This window comes from Chrysemys picta, chromosome 6 (genome assembly GCF_011386835.1).
Source record: "Chrysemys picta bellii isolate R12L10 chromosome 6, ASM1138683v2, whole genome shotgun sequence".
Taxonomy (NCBI): Eukaryota; Metazoa; Chordata; order Testudines; family Emydidae; genus Chrysemys; species Chrysemys picta.
In genome coordinates, this window is record NC_088796.1 from 90,661,333 (window position 1) to 90,681,553 (window position 20,221).

Sequence of the window (20,221 nt, forward strand, 5' to 3'; positions counted from 1 at the left end):
CACTGTCCTTGACTGTCTGCAACTTCTTGGCCATATGGTCTCTTGCACTTTTGTGGTCAAGAATGCACGCTTCTACATGCGGTGCCTACAGGGTTGGATGACCACTGTCTACAGACCAAAAGTGCACAGTTTAAACAATCTTCTATCCATACCTATCAAAGTCAAGGACTCACTCACATGGTGGACTCTTCCACACAACCTCTGCTCCGGAGTCCCATTCGTACAGGAGTTCCCCTCCGTTATAATTACCACAGATGCTTCCCTCACAGGTTGGGGGCCACACATGGTGCACCATACCACTCAGGGACTACAGTTCCCTACAGAAAGCTCACTATACATAAATTTGTTAGAGCTCTGAGTGGTCTGCAATACCTGCCTCCAATTTCTCCCAAGAACCAAAACATCAGGATCATGACCGACAACATTGCATGCATGTTTTATATAAACAGACAAGAGGGAGCTTGATCCCACTTGCTCTGCACCGTGGCTATGAAGCTTTGGAATTGGTGCCTCCAATACAATATCCAAATTTCAGCCTCCTACCTACCTGATTCACTAAAACTGCTGCGGGCGAGCTCAGGAGATCTTTCCCCCCTAGATCACGAATGGGAGATAAATGATACCCTCCTACACAACATATTCAAAGTATTGGGCTACCCTCAACTGGATCTTTTTGCAACTGTGACCAACAAGAAATGCCCGGAATTCTGTTACAGAGCAGGCCTTGGAAAGGACTCAATGGGAGACACGTTCATGATCAAATGGAAGGACAATTTATTACACACATTCCCCCGGATACCATGTCTTCACAGAGTATTACAAAAAATACGAGCGAGAGGGCCAGGGTCATACTAATAGCCTCTACGTGGCCCAGACAGGTGTGGTACCTATTTGTAACAGGGATGTCTGTTTCCCTGCCGATTCTGCTCCCCCCCACCCTTCCAAACCTATTATCACAACCCAGGGGTCAACTACACCACCCCAACATAATGATGCTACACCTCGAAGCATGGCTCCTTAGTGGTTCTCTAATGAGGAACTAGACTGCTCTAAACAGGTACAAATAGTACTGTTAAAATAGCAGAATGCAATCCACACGTACCACCTGTCTCCATAAATGGACTAGGTTCACTCACTGATGCTCCATCAGGCAAACCACTCCTGCTTCCACGCCTCTTTCATTAATACTAGACTATCTGGGCTCTCCTTTAGCTCTATAAAGGTACATCTAGCAGCAATGACGGTGTTTCACCATAAGACTGGAGACACTACTATCTTTGCCCATCCCATCACAAAGTGGTTCCTCAAGGGCCTCCAGACCCTATACCTGGACATTAGACCACCCATTCAACCCTGGGACCTGCACTTGGTTCTCAGATGCTTGATGCACCAACCATTTGAGCTGCTAGCAACATGCTGCCTCCTACATCTATCCATGAGAACTGCATTTTTAGTTGCGATTAGATCCACCAGACGTGTAGGAGAACTTGGATCACTCATGGCTGACCCATTGTACACTATATTTTTTTAAGTACAAAGTCATGCTCTGAATGCATCCCAAATTTCTTCCCAAGGTGCACTCGTACTTACACATCAACAAACCTATCCACTTACCAACCTTTTTCCCTAAACCGCATGCAAATTCTTTTGAATCAACAGTGCAGACACTTGACGTGTGTAGAGCATTGTCCTTTTACTTGGATAGACTAAGCCTCCCCTAAACTTTTCATTTCAGTCACAGAACGATCCAGAGGCAAATCCATCTCTACTCAGAGACTATCCAACTGGATAGCAGACTGCATCCGCCTATGCTACCAACTAAAGAAGATGAATCCTCCACCTTCTATTAGGGCACACGCCATGAGATCTGTGTCAACATCTGTGGCATTCTTATGTAACATTCCCCTCACACATATTTGCAAAGCCGCCACCTGGGCTTTGGAGCATACCTTTGCTAAACATTATGCTCTTACTCAGGGACCCTGACCAACACTTGAATGGGTCGAGCTGAGCTATAGCTTTCTTACCAGATCCGAAGTCCCTACCTCCTTAAGGGATACTGCTTTTTAGCCACCTGGAATGGAGCACCCAGGGACATCTCTCAAAGAAGAAGAGGAGGTGTTTACTCACCTGTGCAGTAACTGATGTTCTTCGAGATGAGTGTCCCTGTGGGTGCTCCACTACCCACTCTCCTCCCTCTACTTTGGAGTTTGGGGCGGTCTCCATTGTAGAGAAGGAACTGAGAAGCCTGGGCTGCGCACATGATATTGAGGCACCATCAGTGCATGAGGTAGGCACCGCATGTGCACGGCCCATGCGGGTACTGTTGTAAAAATCCCCAAATGATGGCACAGCGACGCACCAACACCTGGAGTGGAGCACTCACAGGGACGCTCATCTCGAAAAACGTCAGTTACTGCACAGGTGAGTAACCTACTCGTCTTCTTAACAAGTGACTAAGATAGTGAGCCAAGTGGTTGAGTGAGTCAATTAGAACCTTCTTAACCTTCCCTAACAAGATCAACACTTGCTAACAGGGAAGGCTGTACCAAAGAGCTAATAATAATAATAATAATAAACGACTAATAAAAACAGATTGAGGACCTGAAGGCATGTTTTAGAGGCAGTGTCTAGAGTGAAAGCTGTTCTTCATGCAGTGATGAGAGTGACAGAAACACTCATGATTTATTCTTGACCCAGTCCCAGAGACAGTGGAGCATGGTTCTTCAGCAAAATAATTAGCATTTTCTCTCTAATGGGCCGTATTCTCCTCACTGCTATGCCGCGTGGAGTGGAGCAGTAAAGATGAAATGCAGTATAAAATGAGAAGATGTGAGGCTAAATGAAGCAGGAAGCCGCCCTACTGCAGAGCCACTACTGGCCCCTCTGCAGAACTTCAGATGCAGAGCCACAATTCAGCCAAGGGTGTGACCTAATACATAGGGGAGGAGTCAAAGGATATTCACAATAAGTGGCATGTTCCCCTTGAGGGGAAAGGGCCATTATAACTTATGCAAAATGATTTTGAGACGGGGCAAAGGCAGTTGTAGTTATTTGTAATGATTTCTTGGGAACAAACTGATGCTGTTTATCTTTGCTTTTAGAACCAGCATTCCTCAGAGTCGTAGCTCTCATTCCTTGAATAAACAACTCATAATCAATATGGAACCACTACAGCCCCTCCTCCCTTCTCCAAGTGAGGAAGAAGAGGTTTCTTTAGATGAAGGTGAGTCAATTATCTGACTGGTTCATACTCAAAATCATAACTGTTATAAACTGTTGTTAAAACATTCCTGTACACATGGAAAGATTAATTAAAAGGTGCAATATCAACTTAGTAAGTGTGGAAATAGCTGTACAGTTACCATTAGGAATTACACCATTAACTCCTCTGTGCATTGTATTGAAAAATTATTACTAATTCTGAGACTTTTGTGGTGTGAAAGCTCTATGCAAGTAGAATGACTTAAGAATAATTGTCTTGGTGAGGAATTAATGGGGATTACAGTTTTGAGATCCTCAGGTGAAAGGCACTCAAAAAAACAAACACAGAAAGCCTCACAACATACCTGCAAAATAGGTAAGAAGTATGGGGATCATTCCACTAAATAATGACATGCAACGAACTCTGATGGAATGCGGCAGCTGTTTGAGATTTCACAACAAAACCACATAGAATTTAAGGACATAGTGAAGAAGAATTCCAGCCCAAATTTTCTGCTAATGCAACTCCATTGACTCCTGTCGACATTATTCTGAGGACTCTTTGAACATTTGAGTATATTCTTTATATAAAGAGGATGTCTACATGTTTGCTTATTCACTGCTTTTTGCCCACATTCTGCACCTAACTCTCAGATGACGTGTTCATTAAAGATCCCATAGCATGGTTTTTAAAAGTAAGGGTATGAATCTCAACATCTTGGCTTAATTTCAACATAAGTAATTACATTCTTTCTACCTAAAAATTCCCCCCTGTGGAATTTCCAGAAATATGGAAAGCCAATGGTATTTCACCAGAGAATTTGATTTCATTGAGCTGGAGATGAAATAATTTGTGGTTTCACCTTGCTGCAGCAGGAAGTACTAGAAATCTCACAAGTGTGTCTGTTTTCATAAGAGTTCTACCTTCCTTTTACAGACCCAAAAAGTGAAATCCTGGCTCTATTGATGTCAAAGGGAATTTTGCCTTTTACTTCAGTGGGGTCAGGATTTCATCCAAAGGGGTTGGATGATGTTTGGCTAAGCATTTGAATGTTTGGGTACTTAGCTAAACATCTGGTCATTCACCCATTACTGTAGATAACTATGTAATTAGTGTTAATTTACAATAAATGACTTGTTAGCTACAGCTTTGAAAGGTTTGTATTTATGGTGACTTCATTATCTGGTTACCAGATAACCACCAAATACTGTGTTACTAGAAGACAGTTACCACAATTACAGAATAATTTGAAAAAAACAGCCTTTTTTTGGCAAAATCAGCTAATGTCCCTTCTATAGGGTTTCCTAGCTGCAGAAGTGGATAAGATGAAAAGGGTGCAGTAGTGAAATCCAATTTTGAAAACTGTCAAGGGTAGTGCTCACTGGATAATGTTGATAGACTTCAAATGAATAACATGTACAGTTCAGTAGCCACCTTGACTTTCAATTAGATACTGATATAGTTACTTTAGATTTAAAGTTGTAAGACCTAATGCGAATGTTTGTCTATGGATTGTCTCCTAGGAGGAACCATAAGCATAATTAAATTACTATGACTGCTAGTAATAATACTTAGCACTTGTATATTATTTTCCTCCATAGATCTTAGTGTCTTTGTTATGGGGTTTGGGGTGCGATCAGCGGCGGCTCCAGGCACCAGCGCTCCAAACGCGTGCCTGGGGCGACAAGCTGCGGGGGGCGCCCTGCTGGTCCTTGCAAGAGCGGCAGTTAGGCCGCCTTTGGCGGCATGCCTGCGGGACGTTCGCCAGTCCCGTGGATTCGGCGGCAATTCGGCGGCGGGTACACCGAAGCCGCGGGACCGGTGGACCTCCCGCAGGCATGCCGCTGAATCCGCAGGACCAGGGACCTCCCGCAGACATGCCGCCGAATCCGTGGGACCGGGGACCTCCTGCAGGCAAGCCACTGAAGGCGGCCTGCCTGCCGTGCTTGGGGCGGCAAAAAAGCTAGAGCCGCCCCTGGGTGCTATCCAGCCCAGTGAGGGGCTGTGTCACCACTTCCCCTGCAACCTGGATGCCTCTCAATGCTTTGCTGTTGTAGCTCCCAGCCTGGGATGTTCACAACTAGCCTGCAAGCATACAGGTCACACTCTGAAGTGTCTGTGTGCTAGACAGCCCTGGTTCAGAGGCTGTGATCTCAGCAGCCTGTCTACAGCCCTGCTCTGGCTTCCACCACCAGCTGTGGTTACATCCAGCAAGGTGATAACACCACACTCCCAGTCCTCAATTTTCCCCAACCCATATGCTCTGTGATGTCCAGCCCTCTCGTGGACCACTCAGAGAAATAATAAGGTTAGTTTGTTCCTCTAAAGACACACAAGTACATCACATCTTATTAACTGGGGTAAATACACTCTTCCTTTTAAACCCACAGTGAATTAGTTTATAGTTAAAATAAAACAAATTTATTAATAATAGGACATAAGTTAAGTAATGCCAAGTAAAAGGAATATAGTTAGAAAGGAAATAAAAGTGAAAACATGCATCTAAAAGTCTAAACCTTAATCTAGCAAATTATGGACTGTTCAAGATGGTTTCTCTCATCAATCTTCCTTCTTCCCAGCCATGGCTTACTTTCCCTCAGTCAGGACCTTCCACATAAGTACAAGGCGCTGTCTTCCCTTGTCTTCCTGGGTGAAAGTTCTTTGCCTAAGCAGGTTTCTCAACTATATTCAGTTTCCAGACACTTTAGACCCTCTCTCCACCTCCCCAGATTGAAGGACCCATCTTTCACAACTTGTGTGAACTCCACTCCCTTGTTCCTGTCTGGTGATCGAGGGAAAAGATGGCTTCCGTCTTTTCTTAGATCTTCCAAAATTCAATGACTTCTTTTCAAGAGTCAGGATGACCTCATGCTTTTCTTCCCTTCCTGTGAACTTCCCAGTCCTTTGCTGATTTCTGTGTAAATGGGGCTTCTCTTGTTTTGATTCCACAATGCTTAATTTACATAGGAGACAGGTAAATAGCTGCCTTCTCTCCTGTCTGGCAGGGAACCTGTTTCTCCCTGTTTGGCCACAAACTTTAATAAATAATATCATTAAGTATCCATAAATCCTCATATAGTGTTAATACAGGCATTTCACAATTATATTAATTAACAGTTGTGCTATCAGCTTTCAGAAAAGACCTCACTCAGTACACTTGTTTATAATACAGTAATATTGTATATAATAATTTGATTTAATATTGTATGTATTCAGGTCATTCAATTCTATTGAGGTTCAGCCCTCCCATCTTTATAGACCTGTAAACCTTTCAAATGGATTCTTCTGAGAGTTTCCCCTCAAAGTAAAGTTCATTTAAACTGTGAGGAAGGCAACCTCATGAGGCGATATTAACAAGATTGGGATTTTTCAGCTTGGAAAAGAGACGACTAAGGGAGAATATGATAGAGATCTATAACAGGAGTTCTCAAACTTCATTGTACCGTGACCCCCTTGTGACAACAAAGTTACTACATGACCCCAGGAGGGGGTGGACACCGAGTCCCGCTGCCTCGGGTGGAGGGAGAGGGAGCTGCAGCCTGAGCCCCGCCAACCTGGGTGGGGGTGGAGTTCGGGCTTCAGTTTCAGGCTTGGGTCCCAGCAAGTCTAATGCTGGCCCTGGAAACCCTAATTAAAATGGGGCTGCGACCCACTTTGGGGTCCTGACCCACAGTTTGAGAACCAAAACCCCATTAAAATGGGGCTGCGACCCACTTTGGGGTCCTGACCCACAGTTTGAGAACCGCTGGTCTATAAAATCATGACTGGTGTGAAGAAAGTAAATAAGGAAGTGTTATTTACTCCTTCTTATAACACAAGAACTAGGGGTCAGTAAATGAAATTAATAGGCAGTAGGTTTAAAACAAAGAAAAGGAAGTATTTCTTCACACAATGCACAGTTAATCTATAGAACTCTTTGCCAGAGGCTGTTGTGAAGGCTAAGACTATAACAGGGTTCAAAAAAGAACTAGATAAATTCATGGAGGATAGGTCCATCAAAAAGAACTAGATAAATTCATGGAGGATAGCCAGGATGGGCAGGGATGGTGTCCGTAGCCTCTGTTTCCCAGAAGCTGGGAATGGGCAACAGGGGATGGATCACTTGATTACCTATTCGGTTCATTCCCCCTAGAGTACCTGGCATTGGCCACTGTTGAAAGACAAGATACTGGACTAGATGGACTTTTGGTCTGATCCAGTATGGCCATTCTTATGTTCTCTGGTGGAGAAGGAAGCTCCATGCTCTTTCTTCCTCCACTTGTTAGCTTAATAGCTTAGTTTACTTAATATGTAAAAATGGACCTTCATTGTCTTTGTCTGAAGACTGGGGTGGTCAGAGAATCAAATACACATTTCTTTGTCTAAGGCAGACCTATCTACCAACTCTTCCTGCATGCCTACTTTAAACACACTTTAGTCATAATTCTAGCATATATTCATAACTCTTAATACCCACGGTGTGCTTACATCATACAAGAATATTAATTATCAGTGAGTTATTAGTTTTCAAATGATACCTCACAAGGCATATTTTGTACAAAGATTATTACAATAGTGTGAAGAATGTGACTACAGAGGTGCTTGTGTCAGTCTTATGAACAGGGGTAAGCATTAATAGTTGCTTTACACAGAGTCTCAGAGCAGTTAAATGACTTGTCTGCATTCACATGGTTAACTGGTAGCAGAGCCAGCAGTAGAAACCAGTTTCTTGACTCCCAGACCAGTGTTAGCCCTGTCAATATTTCACCTGCTAGCCTAGCACCTCTTGCTTGTCCCTGAATTTCAATCAACCTTATTATGTGGTAGCTGAATGAATTGCCCAATATGCAGTGGCTTGGTGGTTTCTTGTGTTACCATTTCTTGTGTTTCCTTGAAAATATCGCTTTGCTTCCTAAAATTGCCTGAGAAATTAATTCACAAGTTGGCCAAGTCTATGAGAAGTATTAAACTAAATTACTTTACAGAAACTGCCAGGCAATGAGGTAGATTTCATGCCAATTATTTGAAAGTTGCTAAGTAACAAAGATATCAAAGTGAACTACAGCACAGGAAACCTTCTGTATGAAATTTTGAACAACTTCAAACCTATCTGTTTGTGCTTAGGAGAATTGTTTGAGAAGGGAAAACAAACAAAATGTAGGGACTAAAAATAAATCCCAATCATTCTAACATATCTAATGTCATTCCTAAAAATCTAAGCACATTGTGTAGACTTGCCTGTAAAATGAAATTCTCTTCCATAAATACACAAGTTGTTCAGTAATGCTGCATGGTATTGCTAATTTTCCCCAAGGCAAAAGCATGAATAGTACAGAAGGAAGGGTGTTCTGACTGGACAGAAGGTCATGGCAGTCCATTGCAGTGCAGGCAAAGCCAATAGACTTTGGTGATGGCATCAAAAATTACTGTTCTGTCAGTTAGAGAAGTTTTAAAAGTGAATAATAAAAAAGCATTTCTGTTTAGAGCAACCAAACAGATCCAAATTTTCAAAGTTTGGTGCCTGGTTCGTCATGTGGGCACTTAAATTTGCAAGTAATCACCCAAATATCAGGTTGAGATGACTTGTTGCCAGTTTGAACACTCCGATGCAGAACTGGTTGCTCTATCTTAAGCCCCAAAGTTTCAAAATTATATTCTTCTTCGAGTGCTTGCTCACATCGATTCTATGCTAGGTGTGCATGCCCACGTGCGTGGCCATCGTAGATTTTTGCCTTAGCGGTATCCGTAGGGCTGGCTGTGGCACCCTCTTGAGTGCTGCGCTCATGCGTTGGTATATTAGGTGCTGCCAGCTCTACGCCCTCTCGATTCCTTCTTACTGCCCATGATGGTTAGTCGGAGCGTCTTTCCCTTTCCTTGCAAGGGTTAGCAGTTCTTCTACTTCAGTCTTCGAGCCTTAAGGCCTTTTAAATAGTTTGTTTACAGTAAGTACGGTAGTTGTTAAGTAGTGTAGTTAGAGAGAGAATCCCAGCGGGGACTTTGCCCGAGATGGGGCATGCCCCGTGCTCCAGGTTTTAAGCCCTGCTCTGACTGTAACAGTCCTATGCCTGTTAGTGACCCACATAGCAGCCTCAAGTGCTTGGGGAATCACATGTGAAGGACATGTTGCATCTGTAAGAACTTTTGTCCCAGAACTCAGAAAGAGAATCAAATACACGTTTCTTTGTCTAAGGCAGACCTTATGTCCCAGAACTCAGAAAGAATGAGACATCCATTTGAGGGACCTCCTCCTGGAGGCTGCTCTCTGCCCGGCATCCGAGCCTTCCCAGACGGAGACTGCCCCTAGCACCTCAGCCTTGGTGCAAAGCGCACCCCTGGCACTGGGCTCCACTTGGCACTGCTCCCCATCGCCGGTGCCTAAGAAGAGGTCGAAGAAGAGCGACTACCCGGCACTGAGCAAGAAGGGCAAAGGACCCAGTTTGGGCTGACACCCCACACCGGAGCCACATGGGGATGCCCCCCCCAGGGAGTCCCCAAGCCCCCTGAAGGATCCGCCATCGACTCCAGGGAGTGGTAGGGGACCCTGACTGGTGGCAGGGCCGATGCCTTCCCAGGCTATCCTGGTGCCCAGAGAACAGAGGCCTCTACCAGCGCCGCCGGCACTGCATGTGTGACAGGACACAGCAAAGGCTCCTGGTGAGGGAAAGCCATCCGTAAAGACCCCCCAGAGGGTGGGTGAAGGATGCCAATCTTCAGAGATGAGACAGCACCCTCCGTCTCCATGCCCCAGGTCTCTGTCTTCTGTGGGATGTCCTAGATTGCTGGCACTGTGCTCATGGTCTTTGCCCTCTTGACACAGGTCGCCTAGAGGAAGGCACTGGTCACCGTACCACCAGCACCGATCATCCTCCCACCGGCTGTTTCCTCGGCACAGATCCCAGTCTCTGAGACAGCGGGAGTGGTCTCTGTCGCAGTACCTATCCCCTGGCCCAGACACCAATCCTCCTACTTGAGGCACCGGTCTCCCGTGGCGATGGTTAGGAAGTGATGGTCTCAGGCTAGAGGGATTTCTAGGCTGTGTATGAAATCCTGGAAAACCCAAGCTGCAGAGCCAGGGCAGCTTGTGCCTTAAGAATCTGTCAGCCTGGGAAGCTGGTGATTAGAGAGCCTGCATGTAACTGCAGCTCGGTGTGTCCCTACCTATATGAATGCTGGTGAAAGTGCAGGCTGGAAGGCTTTGAAGCTTTCCACAGCAGTACAGTGTGAGAGGGAGCCCAGGCTGGTGAGTCAGGGGGCTCAGCAGTACCCCAGTTCCAGGTGGCACCCCAGGGGGAACTCATCCCAAGTGCCTCCACCAGCAACAGTGACTGCCCACTTGACTAGGGCTCAGGCTTTGTCGGCAGCCTACCTGGCCCAGGTGCCGATTCAGGATATCTGCAGGGCTACTACCTGGTCGTCTATCCACACGTTTATGTCTCATTATGCGCTTACCCAGGAAGCTCAAGACACTCCTGGCTTCGGTAGAGCAGTGTTGCAAGCTGCAAGACCGTGAACTCTGAGCCCACCTACGGGGATACTGCTTGTGAGTCACCTAGAATGGAAATAACATGAGCAAGCACTCAAAGAAGAAAAACAGTTGCCTACCTCTCGTAACTATTGTTCTTTGAGATGTGTTGCTCATGTCCATTCTATTACTCGCCCTCTTGCCCCTCTGTCGGAGTTGCTGGCAAGAAGGAACTGAGAGGGTGCAGGGCCGGCAGCACCTGATATACTGACGCATGAGCGCGGCACTTAACAGGGCGCCACAGCTGACCCTACAGATACCACTAAGGCAAAAATCTCCAGCGGCGCACACCTAGAATCAAATGGACATGAGCAACGCATCTTGAAGAACAACAGTTATAAAAGGTAGGTAACTGTTTTTTCTTGTGGATTGTTTACCAGGCCAGTGCTGGAAGAGCTACAAGTATAAGGATAATATTCTTCATACTTAGTCGCACTGACTAGAATGACTTCAGGGAACATGACAAAACTCTGCCTATGAGTAACAGAATTGAGATGGAAATGTATCTCTAATACTTTGTTTAAGTTTTTATGTTGGCAAGGACCTCCTTGCCCCTTCCTGTACCAGGTGTCATAGATCTTGCACTCCCATGTGTCTTGAGCATGCAGAAGATCATTCTCAATCAGTGCATTGCAACAACGAGTGAGTGAGAGCCACTGGACAGAGCGCTGATTCATGTAGACACAGACACAGTCCAAGTGGTTAACAGCTATAATTAAAAGCAATGGTTCTGGAAAGAGGGAGAGTGGGGAACACTCTTTTCTACATCTCTACATCTTTGTCTTCATACCATTACAATATTTTAACAAAACTACTAGGTCACATTCACAGTTTAGGGAGGACAGGTTTAAAATCTGGCCTAGTCTGCCTTGAGAGGCACATTGTCAGCACCTCTCCCACCCAGCCTCTCCCAATGCGTCCTGGGCAGGCCACAATCACATTTCAACATTATACCTTAATTATGTCCCTCCTCAGCCCCCCGAAAGTTTTTAAAATAACAGTACTCCTGCATTTTTCAGGCTAGTAACAGGTGCCTGTTGTTCTTTATATTGCTGAGCAACCTGAATCATTTTGTCAGACTTTTCAGAGAGAGAGAGAAATACAAAACCCTAGAGAAACGAGTAGATTTGTTTAAGAAATGTGCTGGGAGATGGCAGTAATTATCAGGACAGTTTCCCTGGTGATATGATAGAAATGAAAGTTAATGTCTTTCTATTTACAGTTAATGGAAAATACTTTTCTTTAAAGATATTGTCCTCTCAGGATTCTCACTGTTGAGTCTCCCGCTCCCAGTGCAAGACAGGGCAGAACTCCCTTAACTGAGTTTTTATTCTCTGAAGCCAGGGGAGTTAAACACGAGACAATTAAACCTTTCACACCCTCCCAGTCACACTCTAACTTCTGCTGTCTCATTTCCTAGAACCTTCTAACAGGTTCTTTTTCAACCATGGTCAGGGAAAGAGCTCTCTGCAGGAGTCAGGCGCTTCCACTGACAGCATCTCAGGCATCTTTGCTTGAATAAATTTTCAGTTTTTGCTGGTCTGTCTGTTCTTCCGCACTATTGACTTGGTGGTCATAGAAGTAGAGTTCTTTTCAGAATCCATGACCACCTACTGCCTCTGGGCTGATCTGGTATGCTTCATTGATACCCTCAGAGCACCTTTTTTAATACTTTAGCATTGTAGCCTTAACACTTCAAGTTATGTAGCACTTTGGTGCATTTCTTAGGCCTTGGCTACACTTACCGGCAAGTTCGACGGCTGGAAATCGAACTTCTGGGTTCGACTTATCGCGTCTAGTCTGGACGCGATAAGTCGAACCCGGAAGTGCTCGCCGTCGACTGCGGTACTCCAGCTCGCCGAGAGGAGTACCGCGGAGTCGACGGGGGAGCCTGCCTGCCGAGTGTGGACCAAGGTAAGTTTGAACTAATTCGAAATAAGGTACTTCGAACTTCAGCTACGTTATTCACGTAGCTGAAGTTGCGTACCTTAGTTCGAATTAGGGGGGGTAGTGTAGACCTAGCCTTAGGCTATGGCTACCCTACGGACCTCACAGCAGCACAGTTGCACAGCTACAGCTGTGCTGCAGTAATGTCTCCTGTGTAGCTGCTCTTTGCCGACAGGAGAAAGCTCTCCTGCCAGCATAATTAAACCATTCCCAACAAGCCCATTAGCTGTTGGCAGGAGAACCTCTCCTGCCAACATAGCACTGTCCACACCAGCCCTTTTGCCAGTGAAACTTACGTCCTCGGGGATGTGTGGTTTTTTTCACACCCCTGACCGACAGAAGTTTTACCAACAAAAGTGATACCGTAGACAAAGCCTTAGTGATCAGCGTTCTCAAGACTCCAGTGTGTTAGGAACTTTGCACACACAAAAAAAAAAATCAGTGCCAGCTTTGGAGTATTTTTCTGAAGAAAAGTAATTAGTACTTGTCATGTTCCAGGCTTTCCAGATCGATCAATCCCCCGATCCATATTGACTCTGCCTAAAGCGCTTTTAGATTTGCACGGTTCTCAACATGGATCCAGAGTCTTGAAGTAGGTCTTTTCAAAAAGCATTAATATAGGTACAAGATGTCCCTCGCATATGAGCGTGACGTCTCTATGGAGATGAGCATTAGAGGTGTGAGTATCAGAGATGCTTGGAGATGTCATCCAGAGCCATCAAACTCTGAGAGGAGTGCTTAAGGACATTTCTAGAGGCACTCCTCAGAAACTCCTGTCCATACAATAAGCTGATTTGAAGTACTTCAAAGAATTCATCCTTGAAGCAGAAGCCTGAGTTGAGTCCCTGTATTGTGCACTAGGAAAAGGTTTTCAGTGTGGGGCAAATGGGCACATGTGGATCTCTTTAGGTGCCTGTGATGGGGTTTACAGACCCAAACTGAGGCTAAGGGAATTGTGGAGCACTATTAGGCCAAGAAGGCCCTGTCCCTCAGCAGCAGCAGAACATGCTCCAAATGGAGGACCTGCTTAAAAGGGGACTCTGAAACTGCTGCAGGAAGGCAGCCAGGCTTTAGCTTCTGGAACACAGGGATCTACCGGGGAAGTATCTGGACCGTGGGTAAGACCCAACTGGGAGGCCAACGGCCCGGGTCCTCTTTCTACCCCTGTTCTTCCTGAGAAGGGAGAGCAACTGGACACTGAGCTGGAAGGCCTAACTGACTGTCTGAATTACTGAAACTGGGAGGGAAAATGAGTGCTGGGACCATGCCACAAACTAAAAAGAGAACAGGGGTGGTTGGCAGTGGCCCAACGGAGACTGTCTTTTGTACCAGCAGGCGGGGACTGAGATTTTCTTAACCTTTTCCCCATTGGGGCCTGGGTTGGGACTGGTGGAAAGGGAGGGCTCCCTTACTTGCCTCTATGGCCCCAGACACTGGAGGAACCCAGGATGCACCAGGGGACAGTGGACTCTAACTCGGCCGCCAGCCCCTCAGATTGCCTGGCAGGGCCGTCCCAATGTTATGAGACTGTTGAACCATGTCCTGCTCTCTAGCCCTGCTGACCCCAGTACAGTACCCCCACAAAACCTGCTAGGTTGCTCTCTGTGTTTCTGTGTCTGCAATAGAGCCTAATTCTTTGTGTTTATTCAGCTGTTATTTTGCCCATCAGGAACTAGCAAAAGTAGACCAGTGTCTCTGGATCCCTTAGTCACCAGGTTCAAGCAGGGCTTGACACATTTGAACCTCCCCATTAAAAAGCCCCCTGAGTCATGGGATATGAATGTGGTTCTGACAGACCGATGAAAGTGCCATTTAAGCCACTTGATACATGTGAGCTCACATTTCTTACATGGAAGGTTATTCTGCTGGTAGCAGTGACTTTAGCTCGCTGAGTGAGCAACCTTGAGTCTTTTTAGTGACTTTCTACCTTATGCCAAGTTTTACAAAGAAAAGGATGGTGCTCTAGTCTCACCCTAAATTCATTCTAAAGTTGGCGATGGATCTCCACTTCAGTCTGCCACTTTTGAACATTTTCTTACTCTCATGCCCATCCCCTTGAGGCCCTTTTCCACAAGCTCGACATCCAAAGGTCCTTCATACTTTATTTGGAGTAGATTAAGACTTTAGGAAGTCCACCCAACTTTTTGTTTTAATCGACACTAATTCAGTTGGCACTGTTTATAAAATCCACGTCTGAATGACTGAGGGACTATTTTAAGACATTGCATTAATTACTGCTCTGACCTATGGAGGACTGTGGATCATATGTCAAACAGTCTGAAGCAGAGTGGCTTTAATTGTTAGCTTCAATTAATTGTTAGCTTTAAGTCTTTTTCAATTGACGATTTATGCATGAATCTCACTGCACACTTTTACTATGCCTTAGTGTTGAGATTTGGCTCCAGGAAAGAGCCCTTCTGATTCTTGGCCCTGCAGAACTAATTCCCAAAGTCAGCTTCCCCAAGCTGTTCCTCCACATAGAGTTCTGTACTTCTTTACTTTTGTTCTATTTGAGTTGGCCAAATTCAGGACATATTTTTTCTGAGGATATATCCTCTGGTACTGAGACGCTCTGTGTATGTGCCTCTTTTTGTGTTTGGAGATATCTTATCCTGCCCTCTGTATGTACCTTTACCTGTCTAATTAAAAGATAGATATATAGTGGGTATACAATTGGATATAAATGTATACTTAGTAATGTTGGGCATTGGCCTAGATTTGTGCATTGTCTTTTGCAGTGTTATTGCTTTACTTTATTTTGACAAATCCCTCAAGCAGCTCAGTCTTTGAGTGAGAAACCTGTACAGATGGAATACTTTACCTGTAATTCTCTTCGTTGCTGTTTCACTTGAAACCTGCCCTTGCACACCCATATATGTAACTACACACACTCTCAGGTACTTACAGTTGTTACCCATTTTACATTTGCCTATCCAAGTTTGTATGTCAAAATAGGAACTTCATGCATGCAGCAGGTACACATGGAAATCTTATGCATACAACTTAGGCACACAACTTCAAATATTTGGCCGCTTTTGCATAACAATTTTGAGGTTTTAAAACGGATTAATAAAAGCACAAAATAACAGTCCGTGGCCTTTAGTATGGGGATTTAATGTAATCTTTAAAGTTCAGAAAGATGCAGTAAGTTCAGAAAGATCCTTTTGTGCAGCAAGGATTCTGTACTACTTCTAACCTATTTCACTTTTCTTTTTTCAGTGCACAGAATAGAGTTCTATCACACACTTTTATTTAAAAAAAATATTTTTATTTCTAAATCATTGTTACTTCAGGTTAGAACTGCACTTCACCTATTGAACATATGTACAATTATGCACTTGCATTCTTAAAATAATTCCAGTTTAATATAAAATACACCACAGATTACTGTATATCAGATGGTGAGAAAAATGTTAAATATTTTGCATTGTAGAAACAAACTGCCTTTGATCTTAAAATGAGCAGAATAGTACTTCTCAGTGCTGATTATACCTGCTGTACAAAACAGGGTCTAGCAGGCAGCAGGGCATCACAAGGCTCCATGGCTTTCTAAAATTAAATAACAATTCCATTTTGAGATTGCTACAGATTGGAGGCAGCTTTTCTAATTTTCTTGTAAAGCCCTGTAAACATAATAGGCATCTTTTACTCAATTTACCTGTAATTTAATTTCTTGCTAATTACTCACTTATTTTTGAATGGTGAGATCTTTATCTCATTAGTGGAGCAAAGTCCATAGTGTGACTTGAAGTGTCTGCCTTTTCTTATCTTGGTACTGAATCTTCAACATTTCTTTCTGAAATTCCCTAGTGGATCTACGGTAATAGAATGCATAATTTGTTTTTCGTGAGCTATTCAAATTTACAGTCCTCTAACTTCAAATCAAACAAAACTGTAGGTTTAACCACCCATGACAGAAACATCCAGTTCTGCAAGCATAAATTGTTTTGTCAATGCAAAAATAACAAATGTTTCCCCACATTCCCTCTGAAAAACCTACAGAAATATACAGATTAATGTCCTTCAGAGGAAATTAGCAGCTGTGCCAGGATTCCCTCAGAACACAATTGTGAATTCTGACCTTTAAGATATTCTCCACATTTGTTTGAACATCATATTGTTACGTTTCCTGGGATACCCAGGGTTGTGAGGCACCTCGCTACCACCTACCCTTCGTGTGAGGAAACTTTGTGCCTGCTTTGGGTCAGCTCCCCAGCTGCACTGGCAACACAAGCTCTCCTTTCTAGCCTCGCAGGCCCTGCTATCACTCTATAGGTAGCAATTGGCACATCCCAACCCCTGAACTCTCTGAGCATCTCCTGGAGTGTCCAGGCCTTGGTCCACTGGACACTCGCAGTATTCACAGATCCTCTGCTTCTAAAGAAACAGTACAGCTCAGCTTACCAGTTTCACCTCAGACCACTGCTCTGCTTAACACACAGCACTTACATATGTCTATTGTGAAATCCAGTATAAATTTATTTAACAAAGCACAGAATTCAAGTAATAGCAAGTAGAAGTACTGGAAACAAATGTAGACTTATAAAATAAAATCATGACATGCATTTTAGAGTCTAGACTTAATTAACAGGTTATTCTCATGTCTTGTAGTGTATTGCTCACCCAACATCCTTGAAGCACTTTACAGCCAGGCTGGCCTGGGACCCTCCTTTCATGAGATAAGCATGCTGTCAGTTTGCCTCATAGGTGAAGGATTAAAGATGTCTCTTTCCACTCTAAATATACCAGACCAAACCATTTGCCTTTATTCATAAACAGGACAGCCCCTGCTTGTTGTCTGTTCTTATAGATTTCTGAATCTCTAATTTTAACCTGGCTCAGTATGCAACTAGGCATACGTTTTGAGGCATACAATACACAAATGGACAGACAGGGAGATAATTACCTCCTGCCTGAACGAAACACTTCCGAGACGTCACCTCCTGGTGACCTCCCAGACCTTAAGAACATAATTTTCAGTATAGATACATGTAGGATGACTGGTCAACAATATGTAACTTCTTAAATATTATCCATATGTACATTTTGCAATGATGATGATGACCTGTGGGCTACTGGCTGTCAGTAGAGACCTCACATGCCACACTCTGGTGAACTATTATGCTGATATCTGACTCAGGGGATCCCTGTACAAACCTATGCAACCCAGCACCATAGTACTTGTTAAAAAAGCAAAAAACCTCTACCACTAAAAATTCTAAGTGCCCAAGAGTAGTATCTGGAGGATTGATTGAATACTCCTTTCACTTTCTTTTCAATGGTGTGTTAGGCTCATGTGTAATAAGCTTATGTATCCTACCCACAGTTTGCATATTAGGGAATATTGGTCTTGGAAGTAATAGATTTTCCTCTGTTTTTTTTAAACCAAACCGGTCTACTTAAAGAGAAGTTATAACCCCTCTGCTTTGAAAGACAGCTTAAATCGGGTCTAAATGCAGCCAACAAGAGGGCTTTTCTAACCGTTTCCAACAGTAGGCTAGAATCTCAGCTACTGTGCATCCATTGTTTGCTAGGTGCACACTGGGGGAAGGGAAAGGGTTAGAGAGTGCCAGAATAATTGATGGTGGCTCCCTGATTCTGGAGTTAGTGGCTTTCTGGGCCCTTTGTGCAACCAAAGGAACACAGAAAGGCCAGACTGCTGGAGAGACATCACTCACTGTCTGGAAAATCCCTTGCTGAATATGTCTTTTGAACGTTACACAGCATTCATTGCCAACACCAGGAAATGTATTGTCTATTCTCTCTTCTTAGAGGTGGAATCTTTTCCCTACTTGCTGAGTGTCAAGTTTAAGGCAAAAGTGTCACTGACTCAGCTATATGATTTCGGACTAAATGTTTCAGCACAAATTCTTAGCCACAGTCAACGGGCTGATTCAGAGTAACCCAATATGGGTTATTTTTTTGCATAAGTATATTCATTGCCCTTGAATATAATTCACAGCCCTGGCCAAGGGACGTTTGCTCACTAAGTCAGGCTTCCCTTGAATTAAGAACACACTTGTGATTTATTTAAGAACAGGCTTTACTTGATTTTGTAAATCTATAAATAGTACAGCTGCTGCACTTCTTGGTAGCCAGGATTTTCATTTTATATCCTAATAATTGCTACATGGGCGATGATGATGGAATTTGGTAGGATCACATAGGAATGTCACTTCTGATGAGGTAGCAAAATGGGGCAAAACAGAGAAGGGGCCACTTGGTCCTCTCTCCTCCCCACAAAGAATTTGCTCATGAAAAGGAATGTGGATGCATTGAACGTAACAGTGGCAGTCTTTATTCCACATAGTTACTTTGGGGAGCAGTAAAAGGAATCCTGGCACTGGGGACAGTCTTACTTGTATGGAGCCAAGTGTATGTTTATATATAACAATGCTTTGCTAAAATGCAGATGCAGTAATATCTGGCTGAGTTAAAATAGATGTCTTGCATAAGACAAACCAGTGGGGATGAATCAAATATCTACAGGACAATGTGTGGGGACATTTCATTCTCCTATATGGTTCAGGGAGAGCAAGAGCCTCTGATATGGAGGGTCTGGCAGCACCACAAGTGTTTGAACATCCAGGATGAGTGTTATGGGGCCGAGATGCTCCGTTCCTTCCCCATGTGGCTTCATTGGCACCAGCAAGGACTGCCAGTACAACTGTCAGGATGGCACTATGTATGCTGCTTTATTCCATTTTCCAGTTGGAAATAGTTATACACTGTAAGCACATATGGATTAAGTCTGTTTAGTGACCCAGCATATCCTTTGCAAACCAGTGAATGCAATGTGCTTTCTGGAGAAACACCTTTCTGATGGATGTGAACATTCTCTGGTTTTGTCCACCATTGAGAACTGGAGCACATCTCTAAAGGGAGATGCACTTTTCCAATTGCACTTTTCTGTTCTTCTCCCACTTATTCCAGGGCACAGGCCAGGACAGACTTCGACCTTAGTTGAGGAAGCTAAGTCCCAAATCTTAACATGTAGAATACCTTTAAAACCTTCCTCCCCATGCAGGAGGAATACTCAGCTTCCTGGTGAGAGCAGCTTTAAGTCCCATGCAGGGGCTAAGGATCTATCCCTAGATAATTACAAATGCACCCACAGATAACATTGGTTGTGCAACTCTGACGGCTGAATTGAATTTTTTTTTAAATAAGGATCATTGTGTCATTTTGCCCAGATACTTTGTGTGTCTTTTTTATGGCCTGTTGTTTCATCTTACTATGTTTTAGTATATTACATATTTTTATATTTGTGTGTGAAATTCAGCTGCTTTATTAGCAACTGCTAAGTGAGAAAGATGCTATTGAAGATATTGCATTGTACATTATGAGACAGTTGGAAATGTTTAAAAATAACCTCCCCTTCTGTTCCCTAATGGGATATTTTTATTGGCCATGTTAGAAGCCTGTCATTTGATTCATTCAGAGCAACTGGCTTTAGTCCTTTAAAACACAGTGGAAACTTAGTGAAAGGTCAGAGCCAGTATGGGTGGTAGTTTGACAAGGCTGTGATAGAAAATATAATAGTCAGTATGGTGAAATGTCTGGTAAAA

General features: G+C 43.9%; 1 protein-coding gene across 6 annotated transcripts in view; it reads left to right on the forward strand.

Annotated features, from left to right (window-relative positions):
• The window catches only part of FRMD3 (FERM domain containing 3), a 234,146-nt gene that overhangs the window by 182,791 nt on the left and 31,134 nt on the right, over positions 1 to 20,221 (forward strand). For all 6 annotated transcript variants that reach the window (XM_005296806.5, XM_005296807.5, XM_024103352.3 and 3 more), the window contains one exon: positions 3,105 to 3,226. In XM_005296806.5, coding sequence (XP_005296863.1) covers positions 3,105 to 3,226 — 122 coding nt within the window. The remainder of the gene's footprint in view (positions 1 to 3,104; positions 3,227 to 20,221) is intronic.